General features: G+C 37.8%; 1 protein-coding gene across 1 annotated transcript; it reads right to left on the reverse strand.

The window, feature by feature from the left end:
- Window positions 1–8,721: 8,721 nt before the first annotated feature.
- On the reverse strand, window positions 8,722–10,914 carry LOC116029629. Its single transcript, XM_031271677.1, has 2 exons — window positions 10,762–10,914; window positions 8,722–10,668 (listed from the first exon to the last, which is right to left on the reverse strand). The coding sequence occupies exons 1-2, from the start codon at window positions 10,912–10,914 to the stop codon at window positions 8,722–8,724; spliced, it is 2,100 nt and encodes a 699-aa protein (XP_031127537.1).
- Between the last annotated feature and the right edge of the window lie 13,451 nt (window positions 10,915–24,365).

Consider the following 24,365-nt stretch of genomic DNA (forward strand, 5'->3'; position numbering starts at 1 on the left):
TTCAAGCCGCCTTCGTACCCTATTTTTCCTACAAGTACGCTCAATTTCAAGGTCAATAGGAAATAATTCAGCGTTTTTATGCCTTATTGATCGCCTCAAGATCATAAAAATAATAAACACAAAATAAATAAATAAAGAAATAAAAATAAAAATAAAATGATAATGAACCTAGCTACAAAATCAAAATAACGGAAAAACTTAAGAAAACGATTAAATAAGTGTCCCCGGCAACGGCGCCAAAAACTTGATCGATATTTTCTGCAAGCACACAGAGTCAATCACAGTATAAATTCCTAGAGTATTCCAGGGTCGATCCCACGAAGAACACAATTAACTGCTATTCTTAATAACTAATCTTGTAGATAGGAAAAATGCAAATAAAAGAAATTCATGTACTAAAATAATTATTTGTGAATTTAAAGCAAAGGAAATTTCCAATTGATAAAAGACTAGGGATTTGGGTTCACCTATTAGATAATTAACTAACCATCCTAAGTACTGATTCATGCGATTATAGTGCCGATTGCTCCATATATATCCTAATACTCCGTCGAGCTACTAGGATGTATTCAATTAACTGTGATCATCCATCGATAGTTCACCAACATTAATTGAACCCATTAAGCAACAACCAAAACTCACCACAAATACCTAAAGCTATGTCTACTTTAGGTCAATTTTGCTTATCTTACGAGGTCTAGGTTCATAATTCACCTGTCAGTTCTTCTTATAAACCCTAATAATAGAAATATGCAATGGCCAATCACATGATCCACAACTAAAGTACATAAGGTAAATATAATCACTCTCAATTATTCAATCGAAATTAGAAGAATCAGCACATGAAAAATAATCAATTAATCTAATCTAAGGCTAGTCCAAATCCCTAATTCAAAGTTCTAGCCAATAATCATAATTAATTGCATAAACTACTCAAGAAATTTAGCATATCAAAAGAACATATTAATCTGAAAATTTAACCGAACAACTAACAAAAGTAAAACAGAGACGGGAGAAAGTGATTCAAGCCTAAAGAGATGAGAGTGGCGATCTATGCCCGGAGAACTCATGCGATGGAGTCTCGGATTCCTCCTCGTCCTCGCTGGAATTCCCGCCCGACGATCGTATAGTAGCTGCTCCCGAGGTTCCCTTTTTTTTCCAGTCCGGGTCCTCTGTCTCCGTCTGTGTTCTGCCGTACGCAAAAGAACCAATTAAAACCCCTTTTCTTTTTTTCCCCTTTTTCTTTCGTCCGTTCCAGTGAACCAAGGGAAAAACAAATTAATTTTCCTTTTTTGTTCTCTTTTGTTTGTTGTGCTGCGCAAGTCCATCAAATACCAAAATCAAATAAAATAACCTAATTAAAGTAATGGCAATTATAACCTAATGACAGAACTTAATTAAACCTAATTATTAAAACACTTGTCTTAAATTAAATATATAAAACCACCAAATAAATGTAATCCTATAGTTGAAATGAAATTATTATTTACATTAATAAAAATTGCAACATTAGCCTAATATTTATTAAAACCAATCTAAACTAGTAACTTATAAATAAATATAATATTTATAATAAGATCAACACTAAAACTTAATTTATTTATGCAAATCACTTACTAAAATTACTCTAAAAATGCCTTGAAATTAAGCTTATCAGCTACTAAGGTCTTCGACTTTTTCTTGTGAGTGGTAGAGAATTGAACACCCATTGCAATGGCCTTTCTTTTGTCATAACCTGGGAGCTTGGATTTCATGTGGAAGTGGGTTCAGTGTATAGGTGAGCCTTGACGAAGAGTGAATCCCTTAGACTATAGCAGTTCACCAATCATGAACCCAAAACCAAGGTTCTTTTTAAGGCCACCAGTCTTCTTGTTAATGCCAGATCACACATTCTCCTTCAAGAAGTCAAACACTATCCTTGACCAATCAACAAGATAGTTGTTTAGTAAATCACTTAACATTCTCAATTTCCTATATGAGATGTCATTAATCCTAGATGCCTTATTCTCCATAATCTTGTTGAGAATGTCCACTGTAAATCATAGTCCAGTTTCAACATCTTCTTCTTGAATGGAAAAGGGACTGAAGAAGGTTGCCCTGTTCTTCTAATCGCTTCCTAGAGTTCGTCCACTGTAAGTTCGTCCTTGACGAGGAAGTCGAAGACTGCTCGGATGTCAACGTGAACAATGGTGACATCCACTCTATTTACCCTTGACCTAATATCATCAAGTTCTACCTTATTTTTAGTTTTTGGAATCTTAGCATTTAGGTAGAACTGGGTAGCATCGAACAAGTGTTGATACTTGTAACCAAAAGTCACAAAGTTATATAATCCTCCATCTTTGAGGCATTATTTGACTTTCTACCCAAACTCCTTATTCATAACATACTTAATAAAACCATGGGCATAAAAATCTAACCTGCTTTAAGTTTTCCCTTAAAAAATTTCATAACAGCTTCATCTTCACATGGCGTTTCCACAATGAGAGGGGTATCGACGGGCCTTTCTTGTGCTTGATGATCATAATGGTGTGAGTGTTCAGACTACATAGAGCCACTTTTAGAGGTGCTAAAAGCAAAAGATGTAGCCATCGATGGAGTTTTTAGAAAGCTTGAAGAAGGGGAAACGGGTAGGTTAGAGAGAATTTGAAAGATATGGGAAAAGTTTTCTTGAGAGTGTGACGGTTAAGGATGATTTTTTTTTTGCATTATATAAAAGATGTGGGTTGGGTGAAAGTACTTGAAATTTGGGTCTTATTTAATGGTGTGAAGACAAAGTCCATTAATGCACTTAAGGTTTTCTAATCCTTAACAAGAATAATAAGGGTATATTTGTGCCATTAAATGTGGATGGCATGATTTGGTGAGAGAAATATATACCGAAAAGATGAAAAGATCATAAATGAGGAGAGATAGATGTACTCAAGTACTGATGATGCATTTAATGCTAGTCTTTCATCTTTGACATTGACAACCAATAGTGTGGTGAAGTGTCTTTCTTGCTTCACGTACTCATCTCATCGTCTCCTTGAATTACACGTGTCCACCTTGATTAAAAACTTCCTACACATTGATGAGATCGGATGGTTTGAATGACATAACTGCCTAATTGTTCGTCTTTTATTGATCTACACAATACTTCGTCCTTTGGCCTTCTCAACAGCTCTACTTTCATTACAACGTCCTTGTTTGAAGATTTAGTCTTAAAGGTTAAGTATTATCACTTCAGCCTTAAGACTTATCTTTGAACACGAGCACTTTGGCCTGAAGATTGGTAACTTATGATTCGGCTAAGCCCATGAATCATTTAACCATTCGGCTTGAGTCTTGTCTTCTTAAGAATACCTCCATTTTTATCGAATCGGTGAATTCAAAAGATTTCCTTATCCTCTCGAACTGTAGATAAATTTTCTGTCTTTATAGCTTAATTTTTAAAGGATTCTTCTTAAGCATTTTGAGAGAAATGAGACAATAACCATTAAAACATCCTTTTATTCATTTAAAAAGCAAGTAGAAGACTACATTCAACATTACTTAGAGATCTTTCACTTTTTGCCCTTGCCCTTGATTTTCCTAGTGTTGGCAGTTGATTGAAGACTTAGCCCAATGCTATCAGGAGTACTGGGGGAAAAACTTCTCTTGCACTTAATTAATGCTAGATCCTCATAGAAATGATTGTCGCTATCAGTTGTGCGACTTGAGGGAGCACAAGGACAATATTTGTGCCCCTCCAATTGGTACAATAGATCGTTTTTATTGACAGAAGATGGAGGTAACTTCTCTTATTCTCCAACAGGGTGATCCAGCAGATACTGGCGATAGTTTTCGTCAAAATTCGCACTATTAGTGATGGCAGGTGGTTGCATGACCTGTTGGGCAAGACCGATCTATTGCTGTGGTGGAGGAAAAGGAGTTTTCTCATTGTCACTTGGTGCGAGAACATGTTTGATGAAGTCCTCATTAGGTGGAGAATCATTATCATCTGAGTCTCCGTACTTGAAAGCGGGATACTTTGCCCTATCTTCATCGTCCTCCGAGGAAACATTCACTAGATAAGTCGAGGTGTCTCCGGGGTAAATGTCTCTTCGATTTTCTTAAATAATTTGCCTCATCTGATTCTCTTCGTTCTCACTAAGACGTCAAGAAAACCTCCTTCGCTATTGCTTCGCCATTTCCTTGCCCTTTCCATAACTATCCATTTTTGCATGCACACACAAAGAAAAAAAGAAGAGGAATCTAGATAATGGAAAGTTAGATTTGTGCTCCTCTTCTTCCTCGAATTGCCCTATTTATAGGCAGATTTAAGGATCACGTTCATTGAAAGCTGTCTCTTTGAATGACCATTCAATGCTTGTTTGACCAAATAAATCCAAAAATGCTTTGGAGTTATCAATTCCTTTAATGCATTGAGGGTTCGCGTGACTTTAGTTTCAAAACTTCACTGTCATCCGTATAGGTAGTGATAAAGATTGTCCTTAATTTATCTCTATCATCCCTAACTCATGTCGAAGTGTAGAAAACCTTCATTCACTAAGAGTTTGCGAGCTGATCATCCGTTTTGACATACTCCAATAAGATATTCTTCTTTTCGACATGATCTCGGATGAAATGATATTTAATGTCGATATGCTCGTCGTCCTTTCGTGAAGCACATGCTTATGTGTTATGGAAATAACACTCGTTGTTATCACATTTAATGCTTACTTCTCGTGCTATGACACCATAATCCTTGAAGTGTTGAGTCATCCATAGAATCTATGCAAAACAACTTTCAGCAGCAATGTACTCGGCCTCAGCAGTGCTCGTGGCAATATAGTTTTGCTTTTTACTAAACCATGAAACGAGCCTTCTCCCTAAGAACTGGTATATCCCAGAGCTGCTTTTTCTATCAATTTTGCAACTGGCAAAATCTACGTCCGAGTATCCAACTAGCTCAAATGATCCACCCAGTGGGTACCACAGTACAACACTTGCGTTTTTTTGAGTTACCTTAGGATCTTCTTTATAGCGCTGAGATGGTGCTCCTTTGGGCTTGCTTGAAAACGAGCACATACTCCTACCGCAAATGATATGTCTGGACGACTCGCTGTCAAGAATAGTAATGAACTAATAATACCTCTGTATTTGGTTTGATCTACCTTATTTCCTTCATTGTCGATGTCCATTCGCAACGAGGTGTTTATTGGAATCTTCACCGAGGACTTTCCATCAACTCCAAATTTATTGATGAGATATTTAGTGTATTTAACTTGATTAATAAAGATTCCTTTTGGACCTTACTGTTGGAATTTATTTAGCTAAAATGGCTATTTTGAGTGGTTATTTTATGGTACAAATATTTGTGGGTCCACTTTCGATTTGGGTCGGGTCATAGTGAATTTGGGTTCTTCATATTGAGATGAAGATATTAATATTTGGTACGCTCAAAATGGGTAATAGGTGAATGAGAAATTGATTCTCAAAGTGAACCTATTTGAGAGAAGTCAAAACCTTAAACTAATTGCTAATTAAATTAGCAATTCATATTTGTTTTTAAGCCTTTGATTCGTGTACCCGAAGTGTGCATGAAATGTGTTAATAAAAAGTCTTTTTATCAAAAGAAGTATTCATAAGGATTTGTAAAACTCCCTAGTTGTTATAAGTTTCATGTCAACAAGTTGTCCTACCTATAGTTCAAGAAGTAGTTCAGTTAAGTAAAAGTTCAAGTCCTGTTGTATTAGGTATAGGTCGAGTCTATAATAGTTGTTAGATAGTTCAACATATAGTTCAGAAGACTCTAAGACCAGAAGACGTGATGACATGAAGACTTAGCATTGAACCAAGGTTTCTACTAGTTCAGTCAAGATAGTTCAGAAGCGATTATTCAGTTATAACTAAATCAAGATTCCAGCAGCTATAAATACAGAGATAATCTCTATGGAGCGATTGTTGATTTTACAAAGATTCATACACAAATAAGGTCTAATTAATCTGAAAAGAAAACTTGACAAAGCTTACCTTTGATTCAAGTTGATATTCTCATTAGAGAATACGAGTATGTATTCACTCTGGTCAAGCACAGTGTGCAACTGTTGAGGGGGTGCCTCAACACAAGGAGATCTGAAAATCTTGTTCTTGACAACTCTTCAAGGAAGAACTCGAAGGATGATGCGTTGAAGATATCCATGAGTTTTCTATGTGTAGTTGTTAGGAATATAGTGTAATTGTTTTAATGAACCAAATATGTATTTTAGACCCCCAATTTTATTTTGACTCTAGCAACATTTTATGTCCAAAGTCAAAGCCTAGTCAAAATTAGCAACGGCGGTTTGAAATTTACAATAGAGTATAAAATTATTTTATACTTGTAAGTCGTTTGCTTCCACTAAATAAAAATAGAAGAAGTGGAAAAATGATCGAGCACCAGAATTATCTTCGATGCTAAGGTCACGAGTTCAAGCCTCGGATTAATTCTTTTGGAACAATTAATTTATCAAAGAAGAGGATGACTAGCACAAGTCAAAATTGAAGAAGTCAAATAGAATGAGTTCTCTCACAAATCAATTTTAAGGAAGAGGTTGACAGTTCAATCAGGTTGACATTGAAATCGAGAGGATGACATTGAAGAGGATGAGGTTGACATTGCAAAATTGAAGAGGATGACATTCAAATCGAGAAGTGAAGGACTTCAATCAATTAATCGAGAAGAGGCTGACTTTCCAAAAATAGAAAGAAAATCAGGATGAGGATGACCTCGATTCCAAATCAGGATGAGGACGACTTCCAAATTAGGAAACAGGATGACCTCAATCCAATTTAGGATGAGGATGACTTCCGAATCTGGAAAGAAACTGAATGCACCAGCGAGAAGAAATTCAAAGGAGGTAAATCAAATACTTTATACTTGGAGCTTATTTAACTTACGAAAAAGTCAAGGATTTTTTCGGTGGAAATTATTTATAGCTCAAGCAAGAGTCACGGAGTGAATTATTGAGAAAAAGTGTTTGATTTGTCAAAATCAAAAGTGAACAAGTCAAATATTCACACTACCAGAAGGTGCAAGAAGTCAAAATTGGAGCCTACAAGTTTCAAGGCCCATACTTGTCAGATTATTAAAAGACTTTTGAAGGGATAAGCAAGCAAAATTCAAATTCATCTGACAAGGACACTTATTATTGCAGATCAAGCTAGAAGAGCTATCAAATCAAGTGAACGTTCAAGTTTGAATTTTCACAAGGGGCAAATAACTTTTTCAAGTTAGAAAAGGAGACAGACTTGAGGATGAAGATATGAACTTGTGTATGAACTTGTGAAAAAACACATACCCAACTGGTGAAAAAGCATACAATCGAGAAACACAAGTTCTGAGCTACAAACGTGAAAATACAAGTTTGAGAAGAGAGAAAAAAATATTTTCTTTGTGAAACCCATTTGTACTGTGTGTAGAAAATTAAGTGTAGCTTTGTGCGAGACACTTGTGAAAAACTTAGACTACCGTGTTCTTGGTCTAAGATGCTAAAAGAGTCTTCCAACTATTAAATCCAATTACTAGATTTGTTAGATGACCTTTTAAACTATTTACTGATCTAGTGCAAAAATAGAACATGGAGTATTATGCAGATAATGTGCAAGAAACTAACAAAGCAGTAAGAACACTAAGAATTGGTAACCCAGTTCGGAATCTCAATTCCTACATCTGGGGGGCATCACTCTGATTGCCCAACTCTTCATTGATCAATCTGGAAATGTATCACCAATTTACAGTAGAGAATCACACGGCAACTCTAGAAATCTTCATCATCACCATTCTAGAGTTCAGCCTTGAAGAGTTGAGGAATACTTGATCTCCCGATCTTCTTGAATTGAGGCTCCCCCTCAATCGTAGCGCAACTGGCTTTCAGAGTGACTGCTTGCCCAATACTTCATGAAGAAGATGCATCTTGAATCAAAGGTAAGTTTTGTCAAGATATCTTGTTATCACATCTAAGGAAGCTTTTCCATTTAGATCTTTTGTATTTTCTTCCGTTGGTTCAATCACTGGAAGTCCTCCTCATATATATATGTTGCCCAGATTCGGTTAAATCTGAAGTCTTCGTAACTGACTCTGAATCCTCTTCTTGTCTTCCTTGTCTTGGTCCAGTGTTTTGTTCAGCAAGTTGTCCATAAAGCCTTCTGATCCTTCTGCTGAACTATAAGAAACCTAATACATCATAAGACACTTTGTTTTTTGAACTATCTGCTGAACTAACAAATTGTCACAAGGACTTGTTACAACTTAGGGAGTTTTTACAAGTATTTTTCTTCTAAGCAATTTTATTAACAATCTCCCCCTTTTTAACAAGTTTCTTGGCAATTTACAACAATCTTCCTAAAATAGCAGAGATAGTCAAAAACCCCAACAGAAACTGAATTAAACATCCAAACAAAGTAGGAAGATGATTATATCATCAAACAAAATGCAATGAAAACTAACATGAGACCCTATTACAAATAGTCCATTTCAGCAGAAGGGTCTTTCATCAAGACTAGTACCCAAGTAGCCATGCTTGTAACCAATCATCTTCTTCATAAAAAAAAAACCAGTAACCAGTAGTAACCAATTAAAAATAACCAGTAACCAATAGTAACCAATGTTTAGAAGGTTGTTCCTACTCCCCCTATTGCCAGGAACTTGTGAATCTGTAGCCACAAGATTCCATAGCAGGACCAAGTAGAAAAGGCAACCCAGGTTTTAGAACAGAATCATTCAGATTCTGAAGACTCATCGTCCTGGCTGTCTGCAGTGGATTCAGCTTCAGGTGCAGTAGATGGATCAGTGGGTGTTTCAGCAACAGCAGCAGTCATCTCTTGGTCTCTCAATCTCAATTGTTCTCTCAATTGCATCTCAATTGTTCTCTTTTCAACAAGTATCTGGATGATTGTGTTAAGATCTCTGATGCTTTTGTCGAGGTGCTGTGCTGTGAGTTTGCTGGTAAATGGTACATCAAGGTTCAGAGCTGGGGCTGAGCTACTTGCATGTTCTGGAAAGATATCAAGCACATGACTTCCTTGTTTCAGTCTGGCATCAATTGTTCTGACTTGTGGTGCTTCCATAGGTTCATTTGGTTCTGGTTTGAAACCTTGTGAGCGTAGAACTCCATAAATTGTGCAGGGGAAAGGCAGCTTTACCTTGCTCTCCTTAGACTCTGGTTTTCTGAAGGATGCCACATGTTTGAAGATAATGTCACCTAAATCAACGGGAATACCTTTGCCTATCTTGTAGATCAGGGTGGCCATAAGAAAGTTTAAGCCTCCTCGGTGTTCATTCGGCATCCAATTTGTCATGGCTAGTTTGTGCAGAATAGCATACTTTGTTGTGAGAGATTTTGCTGGTAACATGTTGGTTTCAGCAGGCCAGTAGCTGTAGGTTCCTCCTGTAATGACTTTTGTGATGGTATTTGCACCAATAACAAGGTCTTCAATGTCACTTGCATCTATGCCCAGATACAGATTGATGGTACGTGTGTCAAAATTGTATTCCTCTCCTCTCAGCCAAACACGTCCGTAGACATGTGAGCCGGCCTCCTTGGTAGTCTTCAGAAGGTTTGCATAAAATTCCTTGATGGCAATAGGTCGATAGCTAGTCTGAGTTGTTACAGACTTGACAAGATTTAGCTTCTCAAACACTGGCATTAGTTGGCACTGAGACTTGAACTTTTCAACATCAAGATACCTTTCGCTCAGGATTTTCCTTTTGTTTGTTGAGTCCCACCTTGCAGCATACTCATCAGATAGGAATTGAGGGGTGATTACTTCAAGGGGTGTTACGGTAGAGACATCCGGCTGGCTTTCAGGTTGCTGAGTTTGAGTGGTGATCTTCTTTCTCTTCTTACTAGTAGTGGTTTCCACAGGGGCAGGTTGTTCAGCAGTTGGCTGTGTTCTCTTGGTTTTTCGTGTTGGTGAGGGGGTTTCCTTCTCCTGTTGTGCTGTGGATGACCTGGTTTTTCGCCTGGTGACAGGAGCGGGAAAGACTTGAATTATTGCCACAGGATTTTTGTCCACATGTTCTTCTTGAATCTTCTTCTTTCCTTTTGCTTTTGCTTGGTTCTTCTTCACTTGAGACAAAGGCAGATTGTCTTCTTCATTAGTTTGTTCTGCAACTTGTAATTCTGGAAGATTTCCTGTTTCAAACTCAAAATCTAGTGGAGAATCATCAATGGGGATGGTAGGTGTTGTTTCAGGATTTGGTTCAGATTGAGGTTCAGACCTAGTTTCATCAGTATGAGAGTTTTCTGACTGAATGGGGAGAGGATTTTCAGGATTTTGATGTTCAGGGATTTCTGCTTGTGTGGTTTGTGGTGATGGCAAGGACAGAGTTTTATCTTGTGTGGGTTTTGTACTTTGTGGGATATTCAGTGAAATAGACAGTCTATTTGTGAGAGAGGTTGATCTTCTGTGTTCATCCATGATGTTAAACAAGTTTAGTTTGGTGAAAAGGGAAGCAGGAGGTTCAAGTTGATGAGGACCATATACTACAGCTGATTCTAGGTTGACATTATCAGGCATAGGTAGATTTTTCTCAGGAACAGGCAATTTTTCATGTTCATCATCTATTGGTTCTTGTTTTACAGACACTAAGGGCAAAGGTTTTTCTACAGTGACATTTTCTGGGTTAATATCATCCTCAGTATCTGATAGAACAATTATATCCTGAAAAAAATATTAAAGGCAGAAACTATGCTGTTCATGTATAGTCATTTATTAAGAAAAAAATGAAGAAAAGGAAGATGTTTTAGAATAAACCTCAGGATCTTTGGCCTTAGCTGTTTCTCCTTTCTCGAATGCAATTGGTTTGAGGAACCCTTTCAGGTAGTCTAGTTGCTCTGCTCTTGAGTACCACGACCAGATTGGTTCTCCTCCTGGAGGTTTCATCGTGTTGTTGACTATCATAACCATCTCTCGTGATGCTTGATGTTGAATTTAAGAGGGATATCTGTTTGTGAGTCCGGAGAAATCAAAATATTGGGTTTCATCTTGATCCATTGTAGAGCTTCGTTCCAAGATTTTTGATTTTGGGTGAGATTTGCGAGGGGGTTTGCAGCTTTGAGAGATTTCCGTGATCTTTGATTTCCTCTAACTGCAACTGGTTTTTCAAAGGTCGAAGGACTCCATGATGACCTGCTTTTTCGGGTCACGTGATGAGGCATGAGGAGAGTGGGAGTCGTGCAGATTTGATAGTTGTCTTCTTCGTAATTAATGCTATAGCAGTTTGGTCAGTCGGGTACACTGTTCCTCAGATATTATATGCTTATCAAAAACAGATATTAGTATAGCGCGCAAAAAAAAAAAAAAAAAGAAAATTATAAAAAAAGGTTTGAGAGAAATAACCTATGATAAGGAAAAAAGAGTGTCCCACTTACTGTACTAGTTCGGTGGACCATTACACATGCCGAGTTCTGATTTTAGGATGTTGAATCTGGTCGGATCCAGTGCCTTTGTAAATATGTCTCCCAGTTGTTTGTCTGTTGGTATGTAGTGCATTTTTATGTCTCCACTTTCCACAAGATCCCTGATGAAATGATGTCTGATATCTATATGCTTAGTGCGGGAATGCTGGACAGGGTTGTTTGCAATATTGATAGCGCTGGTGTTGTCGAAGTGAAGATCAGCACTACTGAACTTTAGTCCATAATCGTTCAACATCTGTTTCATCCATATGAGTTGAGTGCAGCAACTCCCAACAGCTATGTATTCAGCTTTTGCCGTAGATAATGAGATTGAGTTTTGCTTCTTGCTGAACCATGAGACAAGGTTTTTTCCTAAGAAAAAACACCCTCCTGATGTACTTTTTCTGTCCTCCAGATTTCCTGCCTAGTCAGCATCGCTGTATCCAAGTAGTTCAGTTCCTGAGTCACGCGAATACCATAGTCCATAATTCACAGTCCCCTTAACATAATTGATTATTCTTTTAATTGCATTCAAGTGTGCTTCCATTGGATTTGCTTGGAAGCGTGCACACAGACCTACACTGAACATTATATCAGGTCTGCTTGCCGTTAGGTACAGTAGACTGCCAATCATACTTCGATAGAGTTTGCCTTCAACAGGTTTTGAGTTGGAGTCTTTTGATAGTTTTAGCGTTGTGGAAAGAGGTGTTTTATCTTCCTTAGCAGAGTCAAGACCAATTCTTTTGACCAAGTTTTGGGCATATTTGGTTTGTGACAGAAACAACCCTATTTCCATCTGTTTTACTTGTAGACCCAAGAAACATGTCAGTTCCCCTATCATGCTCATTTCAAATTCCTTTTCCATGACATGAATGAACTCCTTAACATTTGCAGGGGATGTTGAGCCAAAAACGATGTCATCTACATAAACCTGGGCCACAGTTATGTGTCCAGTGGTCTTTTTAACAAACAGTGTTTTGTCTGCCCCACCGCGACTGTACCCATTTTTCAGAAGATATTGGGTGAGTCGTTCATACCATGCTCTTGGTGCCTGTTTCAGACCATAAAGGGCCTTTTTCAGTTTGTAGACGTAATCAGGATGCTGTGGATTCTCAAATCCTTTTCGTTGAGCTACGAAGATTTCCTCATTGAGAAGTCCATTCAAAAAGGCGGTCTTTACGTCCATCTGGTTCAGTTGAAAGTTCAGAATGCAGGAGACGGCGTCCATCTGGTTCAGTTGAAAGTTCAGAATGCAGGAGACGGCCAACAGTAATCTCAGTTGAAAGTTCAGAATGCAGGAGACGGCCAACAGTAATCTGACTGACTCAAGTCTGGCCAAGGAGACGGCCAACAGTAATCTGACTGACTCAAGTCTGGCCATAGGTGCAAACGTTTCTTCATAGTCAATCCCTTCAACTTGTGAGTAACCTTGAGCCACCAGTCTGGCCTTATTTCTGGCCACATTTCCCTGTTCATCGGTTTTGTTTCGGAAAATCCACTTTGTGCCTACTACATTCGCATCTAAAGGACAAGGCACAAGATCGCATACCTCATTTCTCTCAAATTGAGCAAGTTCATCCTGCATAGCCCTTATCCAGTCTTCATCTTGAAGTGCTTCTTTGTAATTCTTGGGTTCAAATTTTGATGTGTAACACGCGTACCCAGATAACTCAGCTAGACTGCCTCTTAGCATTCCTCTGGTTCGAACACCGGCGGTGGGTGTCCCCAATATGTTCTCAGCGGGATGATTATTTTGAACATGTGTGGGAACTTGCTCTGACAGTATAGATGGATGGTTACCTACATTTGGCTGTTGTTCAGTGGGTGATTTTGAGTCCTCTGATTCCGATTTTAGCTCAGATTTCTTGATGCCTTTTTCATCGTCTGACTTTCTTTGGTATTGTTCAGTGTCTGGATCGGAGTCATCTAGTTCAGAGTCTGACTGAGATTTCTTGACTCCTTTTTCTTCAGTTGTTTTTGTTTGGTTCTGTTCAAGATCAGCAGCTGGTAGATAATTTCCAACTGGTTGCGGTTGATCGTCTACAATTACATTGACAGATTCTTGGACAGTCTTGATACGCTTGTTGTAGACTCTGTAGGCTCGACTATTTGGTGAGTACCCTAAGAATATGCCTTCATCACTCTTTGGTTCAAATTTTCCAACCTTTTCTCTGTCATTTAGGATATAGCATCTACTGCCAAAAATGCGAAAGTACTTCAAATTTGGTTTCCTTCCTCGCCACAGCTTATATGGTGTATGCGACATCCCAGGTCTAAGATACACTCTGTTGATTATATGACAAGCAGTATGAACTGCCTCTGCCCAAAAGAACTGAGGAAGGTCTGCAGTATGAACTGCCTCTGCCCAAAAGAACTGAGGAAGGTCTTTGCTGTTTATCAAGACTCGAGCAAAGAACTGAGGAAGGTCTTTGCTGTTTATCAAGACTCGAGCTATTTCTTGGATGGTTCTGTTTTTTCGCTCAACTACTCCATTTTGCTGGGGGGTTTTTGGGGCTGAGAATTCATGGCTGATCCCATTTTTGGAGCAGATTGGGGCTGAGAATTCATGGCTGATCCCATTTTTGGAGCAGAAGGTTGAGAAGTGCTGATGGCTGATCCCATTTTTGGAGCAGAAGGTTGAGAAGTGCTGGTTTTCGAATTCCCTACCATGATCTGACCTAATCCTCACAATTTTACCAATATGCAGACCATGATCTGACCTAATCCTCACAATTTTACCAATATGCAGGCCATGATCTGACCTAATCCTCACAATTTTACCAATATGCAGGCCCTTTTCTTTTTGCATCCTCACAATTTTACCAATATGCAGGCCCTTTTCTTTTTGCAACTTCAAGCACAGTTTCTCAAAATGTTCAAAGGTTTCTGACTTGTTTCTGAGGAACATTACCCAGCAAAAACGAGAGTAGTCATCAACACAGACAAGGATGTACCTTTTACCTCCCAAACTTTCCACCTGTGTTGGTCCGATTAGGTCCATATGCAGAAGATCCAGACACGAAGAGGTTCCTATATGATTGAAATGTTTGTGTGGGGTTCTGGTTTGCTTTCCCAGCTGGCACGGGCCACATACACCAATTACCTTTACTTTGAACTTGGGTACTCCCCTTACACATTCATGACTTATGAGATGGTTCATATCTTGATAATTCATGTGCCCAAGTCTTTGATGCCAGAGTTCTGTATTATCTGTGGTGGTGCTGCAACACAAAAGATTCGAAGACAGAATATAGCAATTGTCAGAGGATCTTATACCTTCCATAATAACTTTGTTCAGTTTGTCCTTAACAATGCATCGATCTTTCGTGAACCCTACATTCAACTTTTGGTCACACAATTGGCTGATGTTGATCAGATTTGCTTTAAGACCCTGTACCAGCAGTACCTTCGATAGTGAGGGCAGTCCAGCTACATTGAGGATCCCAATACCCATGATGTCACCCTTAATTCCATCACCAAAGGTCACTTGTCCAGTATATGGAATCACATTCTTGAGGAATTCTTTACTGCCTGTCATATGCCTAGAGCAGCCACTGTCGAAATACCATTTTCCCTGTTCTTTTCCAAGAAGGATAGAGTAGCAAACTAGATCAGATTTTCTTACCAAAACTTGACGACTGACTGGAGTGTTCCATTTCTTTTGAAATTTGTCAGTTCTCTGATCACTATAGAACCTGTAACATTCTGGTCTCGTGTGGCCTTTCTTGTAGCAGTAGTGACATGTTGGATTATATTTCCTCAAAGTCTTCTGGTGGGTTTCAGCATTTGTCCAAGTACTAGTACCTGCAGGGACAAACTTAGTAGTGAAAGAATTTTGAGAGTTTTGAGTGTACCCCAAACCATTTCGAACGTTAGGTGATCTTCCGGAGTCAAGGATTTGATTGAGAGTTGATGTTGTGTTCATCATTTGAATCTGTTTCTTGTAAGCTTCCAATTCTGCCGAGAGCTTCATCACTTTGGAGTTGGACTCGGACAATTCAGCATTTGTATCAGCAACTTGTTTCTTCAGGGATTCAATGTTCTTTTCAAGAAACTCATTTTTTGAATTTGTGGTTGTGTGAATCTTCAAGAGAATATCCCATTTCTTGTACAGTTTGATGTAGGATTGTTCAAGTTCTTCATAAGGTATTTTATCTACATCTTCATGATCTNAATCATTATCCAAATCTGAATTAGGTTCAGTAACAACTGCAGTGAAGGCTACGAAGTTTCTAGATATTTCTTCATCTTCATCTTGAGCTTCTTCAGAACACTCTTCATCACTCCAGGTTGTTGCCTTCATGGACTTCTTTCTTTTGAGGTAAGTGGCACATTCCACTTGAATGTGTCCGAACCCTTCACACTCTCTACACTAAATTCCTTTGTTTTTGTTCCTAACTTCCCCTTGCTGCCATTGATTTTGTTGAGTCAAGTTTTGATTTTGACCGAACTGATTCCTTTGACTAAAGTTTTTCTGTTGATTCGAATTTGACGATTTTCCGACGGTTCGCGATGAGTTAGACGAGGATGGAGCAGCACTGTTGGGTTTTGTTGATTCTTGCCTCCTCTGTTTCTTCGTTTTATTTGTTTGAGAATCTTGGTGAAATTTCTTGTTATCATTGCCACAGATTCATCATCCAATTCTTCACATTCTTCTTCTCAGTCACATTCTTCGGTAATAAACGCAACATTCTTGCCCCTTTTTGAGTTGTTGTCATGCGATAGAATATCCATTTCGTATATTATAAGATTGTTCATCAGTTCCGCAACCGATTTCGTTTCCAAGCCTATGCTTTCTTGAATTGCTGTGACTTTCATCCTGAGGCGTACAGGAAGGGATCGAAGGATCTTCCTGACCAGTTTGTCCGAGGAGAATGGTTCCCCCAATACGGCAGCTTCGTTCTTCAACTCTTGAACCCTAGCATTAAATTCGACGATGGTTTCTTCATCTTTCATTCGTAATTCTTCAAATCTGGTGAGGACTTGTTGCATCTTAGTTTGTTTAACAGAGGAGTCTCCTTCATAAAGTTTTTCAAGAATTTCCCAGGCATCCTTTGCAGAACTGCATCCAGCGATTAACCCGAATTGACCCTCATCAAGCGATCCGGTAATGGTGTTCAGTGCCTTGTTGTTGTTTTCACTGTTGCTAATTTCCTCGGGGGTCCATTGTTCAACCGGAGTAAGAATTTCTGACTTATCTTCTTGAGTCGTTTTGGGGTGAGTCCAGCCATGAGTGACGGCCTTCCACACATTTACTCCTTGTGCTTGAAGATAGATCTTGGTTCTTGCCTTCTAGTAGGCATAATTTGTCTCAATCAGTTAAGGAGGTCTTGCTTGCCCTTCCATATCTTCTTTAGAGCACACAACAGCCAATCTTGAGAAAAAGGGTTAGTAACAAGGAAAACAGAGAGATTCGAAAGAGTTTCAAAGGATCGTTATCAAGGGAAAAGACCTTGAGGCTGCGCTCTAGACCTTGAGGCTGCGCTCTGATACCAAGTGAAAAACTTAGACTACCGTGTTATTGGTCTAAGATGCTAAAAGAGTCTTCCAACTATTAAATCCAATTACTAGATTTGTTAGATGACCTTTTAAACTATTTACTGATCTAGTGCAAAGAATAGAACATGGAGTATTATGCAGATAATGTGCAAGAAACTAACAAAGCAGTAAGAACACTAAGAATTGGTAACCCAGTTCGGAATCTCAATTGCTACATCTGGGGGGCATCACTCTGATTGCCCAACTCTTCATTGATCAATCTGGAAATGTATCACCAATTTACAGTAGAGAATCACACGGCAACTCTAGAAATCTTCATCATCACCATTCTAGAGTTTAGCCTTGAAGAGTTGAGGAATACTTGATCTCCCGATCTTCTTGAATTGAGGCTCCCCCTCAATCGTAGCGCAACTGGCTTTCAGAGTGACTGCTTGCCCAATACTTCATGAAGAAGATGTATCTTGAATCAAAGGTAAGCTTTGTCAAGATATCTTGTTATCACATCTAAGGAAGCTTTTCCATTCAGATCTTTTGTATTTTCTTCCGTTGGTTCAATCACTGGAAGTCCTCATATATATATGTTGCCCAAATTCGGTTAAATCTGAAGTCTTCGTAACTGACTCTGAATCCTCTTCTTGTCTTCCTTGTCTTGGTCCAGTGTTTTGTTCAGCAAGTTGTCCATAAAGCCTTCTAATCCTTCTGCTGAACTATAAGAAACATAATACATCATAAGACACTTTGTTTTTTGAACTATCTACTGAACTAACAAATTGTCACAAGGACTTGTTACAACTTAGGGAGTTTTTACAAGTATTTTTCTTCTAAGCAATTTTATTAACAACTTGGTTGTAGGAGCGTAGCTGGGAGCGAGACGCTCGGGAACGTAGCTTTGTGCGAGACGTTCGAGTTGGAGTGTAGCTTTGTGCAAGACACTCAGAGAAGTGCTTGTGTAGCACTTGGAGTTTCACTATTGTATCTGGGTGATTGAAGATAGTGGAAACCTTCCTTGGAGTTTAAGGAAGAAGTGGAGTAGGAGAATTACACCATCTCCGAACCACTATAAATCTCTCTGTCTCTTTACTTTACTTGCAGTAGCTTTACTTTTTCAAACTGATCTGAGCTAACCCTTTTACTATTCATATCATATTTATCTTATCATTTGGGTTTGTGTGAAAGCTCTTTTGCATGCAAGATATATTCTTATCCTAACACATCTTATCTTGCTATCTTTATTTCACAACCCTTCATACGTGTAATTCAACTTACACATCTGGGTTTGCATGATCCCACGTATGCATGTGCACCAAACTTCATATACTTATTATTTGATATATTCTAAGTGTTTCTAATATGTTGCATGCAGATTATCTCTTCATATTTACGCTGATTTATTTATAGCACTTTACCATATCGTTATTTCCGCTGTGCAATTCAAGTTGAATTTATTCAATTGAATTATTTCTTTTAAAGTGTTATAATATTTTGAATTGTTTGAAAAGTCTATTCACCCCCCCCTCTAGACTTTTCCCACCCTATCGGGACCAACAAGTGGTATCAGAGCGGTTGTCTATTTGAGTCAAATTTTGACTGCTAGATAGATCTCAAAGCTTCAAAATGAAGAAAGACTTAGCTCCTAACCTATTATTTTCATTAGAAAAATTTGATGATTGGAAAATTCGTATGCAGGTTCATTTATCCGCATTACACGATGAAATGTGGGAAGTCATTACTGACGGTTCGATCAAAATCCTAAAAATCAATACCGCCGTAGCACAAACGAGTATAACACCATAGTACATTCCTAAACCCAAAGAGGAATGGGGTCCAGAAGATCATACGCGAAATAACTTGGACAACATTGCCAAGGATATTTTGTTCAAAGCCATTGATGATGCAACATTTCCAAAGGTTCGAAAATGCAAAACAGCGAAAGATGTTTGGGAAGTTCTTGTCAAGATAGGCGAAGGAGATGAACAAGAGAAGGATAATAAGCTCACCATAGCACTAAAGAAATTTGAAGATTTCAAAATGCTAAGTGGTGAAACGATTGCCGACATGGAAGCAAGATTCATCAAAATCTCGGGAGAAATTTTCAATCTAGGCAAGGAGATTGATCAAAAGGAGATATCACTCAAAATCCTACGTGGACTACTTTCTAGTTGGGATATGAAGGTCACGGCTATGAGAGATCACAGAGATCTAAAAACGTTGTCAATCGACAAACTTTTTAGTGATCTAAAAGCCTATGAGTTCGAAATGAAAGCTAGGACGGAAGAAGAACGCGAGAAAGAAATACCGCACTTGTCGTCGAACAATCGTCCACATCAAGGTCAGTAGAGAATAGTGAATTATTATCTGACGAAAATTTTACGTTATTTGTTAGGAAATTTAAAAATTTTATGAAGAAAGGCAACTCCAAGAAATTTCCTCAAGCAAGTATGTCCAGAAGATCAAGAAAAGAAATTCCAGAAGGAAGTGCAATTTATGCTACAACTGTAGAAAGCCTGGACACTTTATGGCAGAATGTCCTTATCCAAAAGTGAGTAAAAATCAATTTGATAATGGTCAGGAAGAGATCAAGTCAAAAGAAAGGAAATTCAAAAAGGACAAAAGAAAGGCACTAATTAGTGACCCACTTGAAAGTGGTGAGTCTGATGAGTCATCAAGTGATGAGAGTGACACCTCAAAAGATGACAATGCTTTATTCTACATGGAACTTTCAAGTGAATCATCCAACCAAGACTTTTACTTGATGGCACACGAAATAGAGGAAAATGAGGTAACATCTAAATCATTTGATTCTACAAGTACTTCATTTACTAGTGAGTCCATCTCTCACTTAATGAGAGATTGTCAAACCTTTATGGACACTTATTCTCAAATCGAAGAGGAAATAAATGAAAAATTGCAAAATGCTCTACTTGAAGTGAGAAACTTGAACGCCGAAATTATTCGACTTCAAGAAGAGTGTAAATCAAGGGAAGTTCGAGAACATAACTTACGAGAGGTTATTGCATCATTTACTCATTCGTCTAAAATAATGGACAAAATGCTAAATATGCAAAAATCGTCAAATGATAAAACCGGTCTCGGTTATGATCCGTCGTGTTCTCAAACCTCTCAGATGTTGACCGATTCTACTACTACTTTAAAAAATAAAGTGCAAGAGGTAAAATTTGTTAAGAATCAAGATAGCACAATGGACAAGGAATTGGGTATCAAACAAAAGCCAAAAATAGTACTATACAGTCGAATGCTCAAAGAAATTATTTTTCGCCAAACCAGTCAATTAAAAGGCATGGATTTAATTATTCAAAGGGACCAATGAGTTAAGTGCAAAAAGACCACATTGGAAAATGGGAAAATTTCCAAACAGTGGAGTTAGGAGATTTTCTCCTACAGAGTCATATTGGTTCGAAAATATTAAACCTTGGACTAGACCAAGATTTAATAAGTTCAAGCAATATATTTCCCAAGTGCCATACAGTAGATTAAATTTTCAAAAACCGGCACCGAAAAAGTTTTCAAAAATTAGTTATAATTATAAAGTTAATAATGGTTACAAATCACCTATTCTTGGTTCAGTAAGGACAAGGTGGATTTGGATACCAAAAATGACTAACACCCAAGGACCCAAGTCAAACTGGGTACCTAAAAATGTTTGAATTGTTTACAGGAAGTTTGGTACTTCGATAGCGGATGTTCCCGACACATGACGGGGAACAAATCTAGTCTTGTAAATTTCAAAACTATCGAAGGTCCAAAAGTAGTGTTCGGAGGAAACGATCGATACGGCTCAACCAAAGGAACCGGAACAATTGAACGAAATGGTTTAAAAATTGAAGAAGTATCTTACGTGGAAGGTCTCAAATTTAACTTGCTTAGTACAAGTCAATTTTGTGACAAAGGATATCAAATAGAATTCTTCAAAGAAAAATGTCAAGTGAAGAACGAATCTACCGGCGAAGTCGTATTCGAAGGAACAAGAAAGAAGAATATGTATGTTGTAGATTGGAACACAACAAAAGGTACAGTATGCTTAATGGCTAGCAATTCGAGCATCACAAGTTGGGAATGGCACAAGAAATTGAGTCATTCGAATTTCAAGACAATCAACAAGCTAGCAACGAAAAATCTAGTCAAAGGTCTACCCAACATTACGTACAAGAAAGATCAAGTTTGTGACGCATGTCAAAAAGGAAAGCAAATAAAGACTTCATTCAAATCCAAGAGTCATGAATCAAGTTCAAGACCTCTTAGTCTACTGCACATGGATTTATTTGGTCCAGTAGACCCAGTAAGTATGAGTGGTAAGAAATATACACTTGTTATTGTTGATGATTTTTCTAGGTACACATGGATAATATTTCTCAACAAGAAAAATGAAGTGGAGAAGAAGCTACCAGAATTACTCATGCAACTCCAAAACGAAAAAGAACCCAAAATAGTCAAAACCCGTACTGACAGAGGTACAGAGTTCGTGAATGGCGTGATACAAGCTTATTGCAATTCCCAAGGAATTTTTCATCAATTATCAGCCGCAAGAACGCCGCAACAAAACCGTGTAGTTGAAAGAAGAAATAGAACGCTTAAAGAAGCCGCACGAGTCATGATTTCGGCCGCCGACCTACCGAAAAGATTTTGGGCAGAAGCTATCAACACTGCTTGTTATACTCAAAATAGGAGTATAATTCACAAGCTGCACGACAAAACACCATATGAATTATGGAAAGGGAGAAAGCCTAACCTTAGTTATTTTCATTCATTTGGTCGCAAATGTTTTGTTCTTGTTAATGGAAAAACACATCTAAAAACTTTTGATGAACGTGCAGATGAAGCAATATTTTTGGGATATTCATCAACCAGCAGAGCATTCAGAGTATTGAATAAATCTACGATGGTGGTTGAAGAATCAATTCATGTTGTATTCGATGAATCAACAAAAATTGAAGAAGCAGATGTTTCGAAAAATGCTTCTGAGAATGAAATTTTGCAGGGCATAAATGAGTTGGAATTAAATAATTCCAAATCCGGAGGAACACACGTGACTAGCGTACAAAATGAGACTGGAGTCAACCTACATGAGAATGAGGCCAACCCTAATCAAGAGGATGAGATTAATCCAATTCACGGGATTGGAGTTAACCTCAATCAGGACGAGGTTGACCAAGAAGGTCAAAATCAGTCAAACGCAAGTCATCCTCCACCCGCAACCAACGTACAAGATGATGTTCAACCAAACCGAAAGTGGCTTAGAAATCATCCACAAGATCTCATCATTGGAAATGCACAAGAAGGCGTGAGAACAAGATCTTCAACGAGAGACACTCTATTTGCATGTTTTCTATCTCAAATTGAACCAAAGGAGATAGATGAAGCGCTAAATGATTCAAGTTGGATTGAAGCTATGCAAGAAGAGTTGAATCAATTCGAAAGAAATGATGTATGGGAACTTGTTCCAAGACCAAAAGATCACAACGTTATTGGAACTAAATGGGTCTTTAGGAACAAAGCCAATGAAGACGGAATCATTGTTAGGAATAAAGCGAGGCTAGTTGCAAAGGGCTATTCACAAGAAGAAGGAATTGATTTTGATGAAACATTCGCCCAGTTGCACGTCTTGAAGCAATTCGAATTTTTCTAGCCTACTCCGCGTACAAGAATTTCACGGTTTATCAAATGGACGTGAAAAGTGCATTCCTTAATGGCTTACTTGAAGAGGAAGTTTACGTTGAACAACCACCCAGTTTCGAGGTAAAAGGTGATGTTGATAAGGTCTATAAACTAAAGAAGGCGTTGTATGGTTTAAAACAAGCACCCCGAGCTTGGTATGATACACTGTCAACGTTCTTATTTAGTTGTGGTTTTACCAAAGGCCTTGTTGAAAAAACCTTATTTAGAATACAAGAAAATAATCATATTTTATTTGTACAAATTTATGTTGATGATATTATATTTGGAAGTACTGATAAAGCTTTATGTGAGAAATTTTCTAAGCTCATGCAGAACAAATTTGAAATGAGCATGATGGGTGAATTGAACTACTTCCTTGGATTACAAGTCAAGCAAATGAAGGAAAGAATCTTTATCAATCAGGCAAAATATACAAAAGATCTAATTAAGAAATTTGGATTAGAAGGAAAAGGCACAGTCAAAATTCCAATGAGCACCGCACTCAGACTAGACAAAGATGAAGATGGAAAAGACGTTGATCAAACGAAATATCGAGGAATGATTGGATCTCTACTATACCTCACTGCAAGTAGACCCGATATATCATACTCAGTGGGTGTATGTGCCAGATTCCAATCACAGCCAAAAGACAGTCATTTCCAAGCAACCAAGAAAATTATTCGATACCTCAAAGGAACTATCAATGTTGGATTATGGTATCCAAAAGGAGGTAATTTTGAACTAACCGGATTTTCTGATGTAGATTTTGCAGGTTGCAAAATTGATAGAAAAAGCACCTCAGGAACATGCCAGTTCTTAGGGGGAAGGTTAGTTTCTTGGTTCAGTAAGAAACAAAACTCCATTGCTACTAGTACAGCCAATATCGCAGCAGTAAGTTGTTGTGCACAAATTTTATGGATGAAGCAGCAATTAAAAGATTACGGGATCAATTGCGATGACGTTAATATTTTCTGTGATAATACTAGTGCAATTGCAATTACCCAAAATCCAGTGATTCACTCACGTACCAAACACATTGATGTGAGACACCATTTTATCCGAGATCACATCGAGAGAAGAATCTGAAAATCGAATACATTCCCACGAAAAATCAACTTGCTGACATTCTCACAAAGCCTTTATGCGAATCAAGATTCAACACCTTAAGGCATGAGATGGGTATGATCGAAATGAGCTAAGTATCAATTTTTTTTTCCTATCCTTAAGCTCATTTTATTTATTTTATTTATTTTCAATGTGTTACGTGATTTATCTTTTTGTGACGTATTTAAATTTGCTTATGTGATTTAAATGCTTATGTGATTTATTTTATGTTATACGCATGTACGTATTTAAATTTGTTACATGTTTTAATTTTGTTAATTACGTATGTGTTTTGTTAATTGCTTTAATTGTTTTAATTGCATATCTTAATTGTTTACTTCTTATGGAAGTTAGAATTTACCTGATAGCATATGTGTACATCTCTTATGTTTTTAGAGTCATCCTAGTGAGCCTAGCTTATGTGATTCATATTAGCTATATGTACACTTGGCACGCATGCACCATCATTCTTAATTGTGAAAAGATTGCCTACATCTTGCATTTAATCTTTGACAATCATCATGTTTCCCTTACTTTCCCTAGGCATATTTAATTTTTACTTGTACTGCTATGCATATTTACTGTGCATCAAGAATGTTTGCTCATATGTCAGTGTATACGTGTGATATTATTTCATATTATATGTTTTTACGTATACATATTTTTGCATGTATTTTTTTTTGC

This window comes from Ipomoea triloba, chromosome 9 (assembly GCF_003576645.1).
Source record: "Ipomoea triloba cultivar NCNSP0323 chromosome 9, ASM357664v1".
Lineage (NCBI taxonomy): Eukaryota > Viridiplantae > Streptophyta > Magnoliopsida > Solanales > Convolvulaceae > Ipomoea > Ipomoea triloba.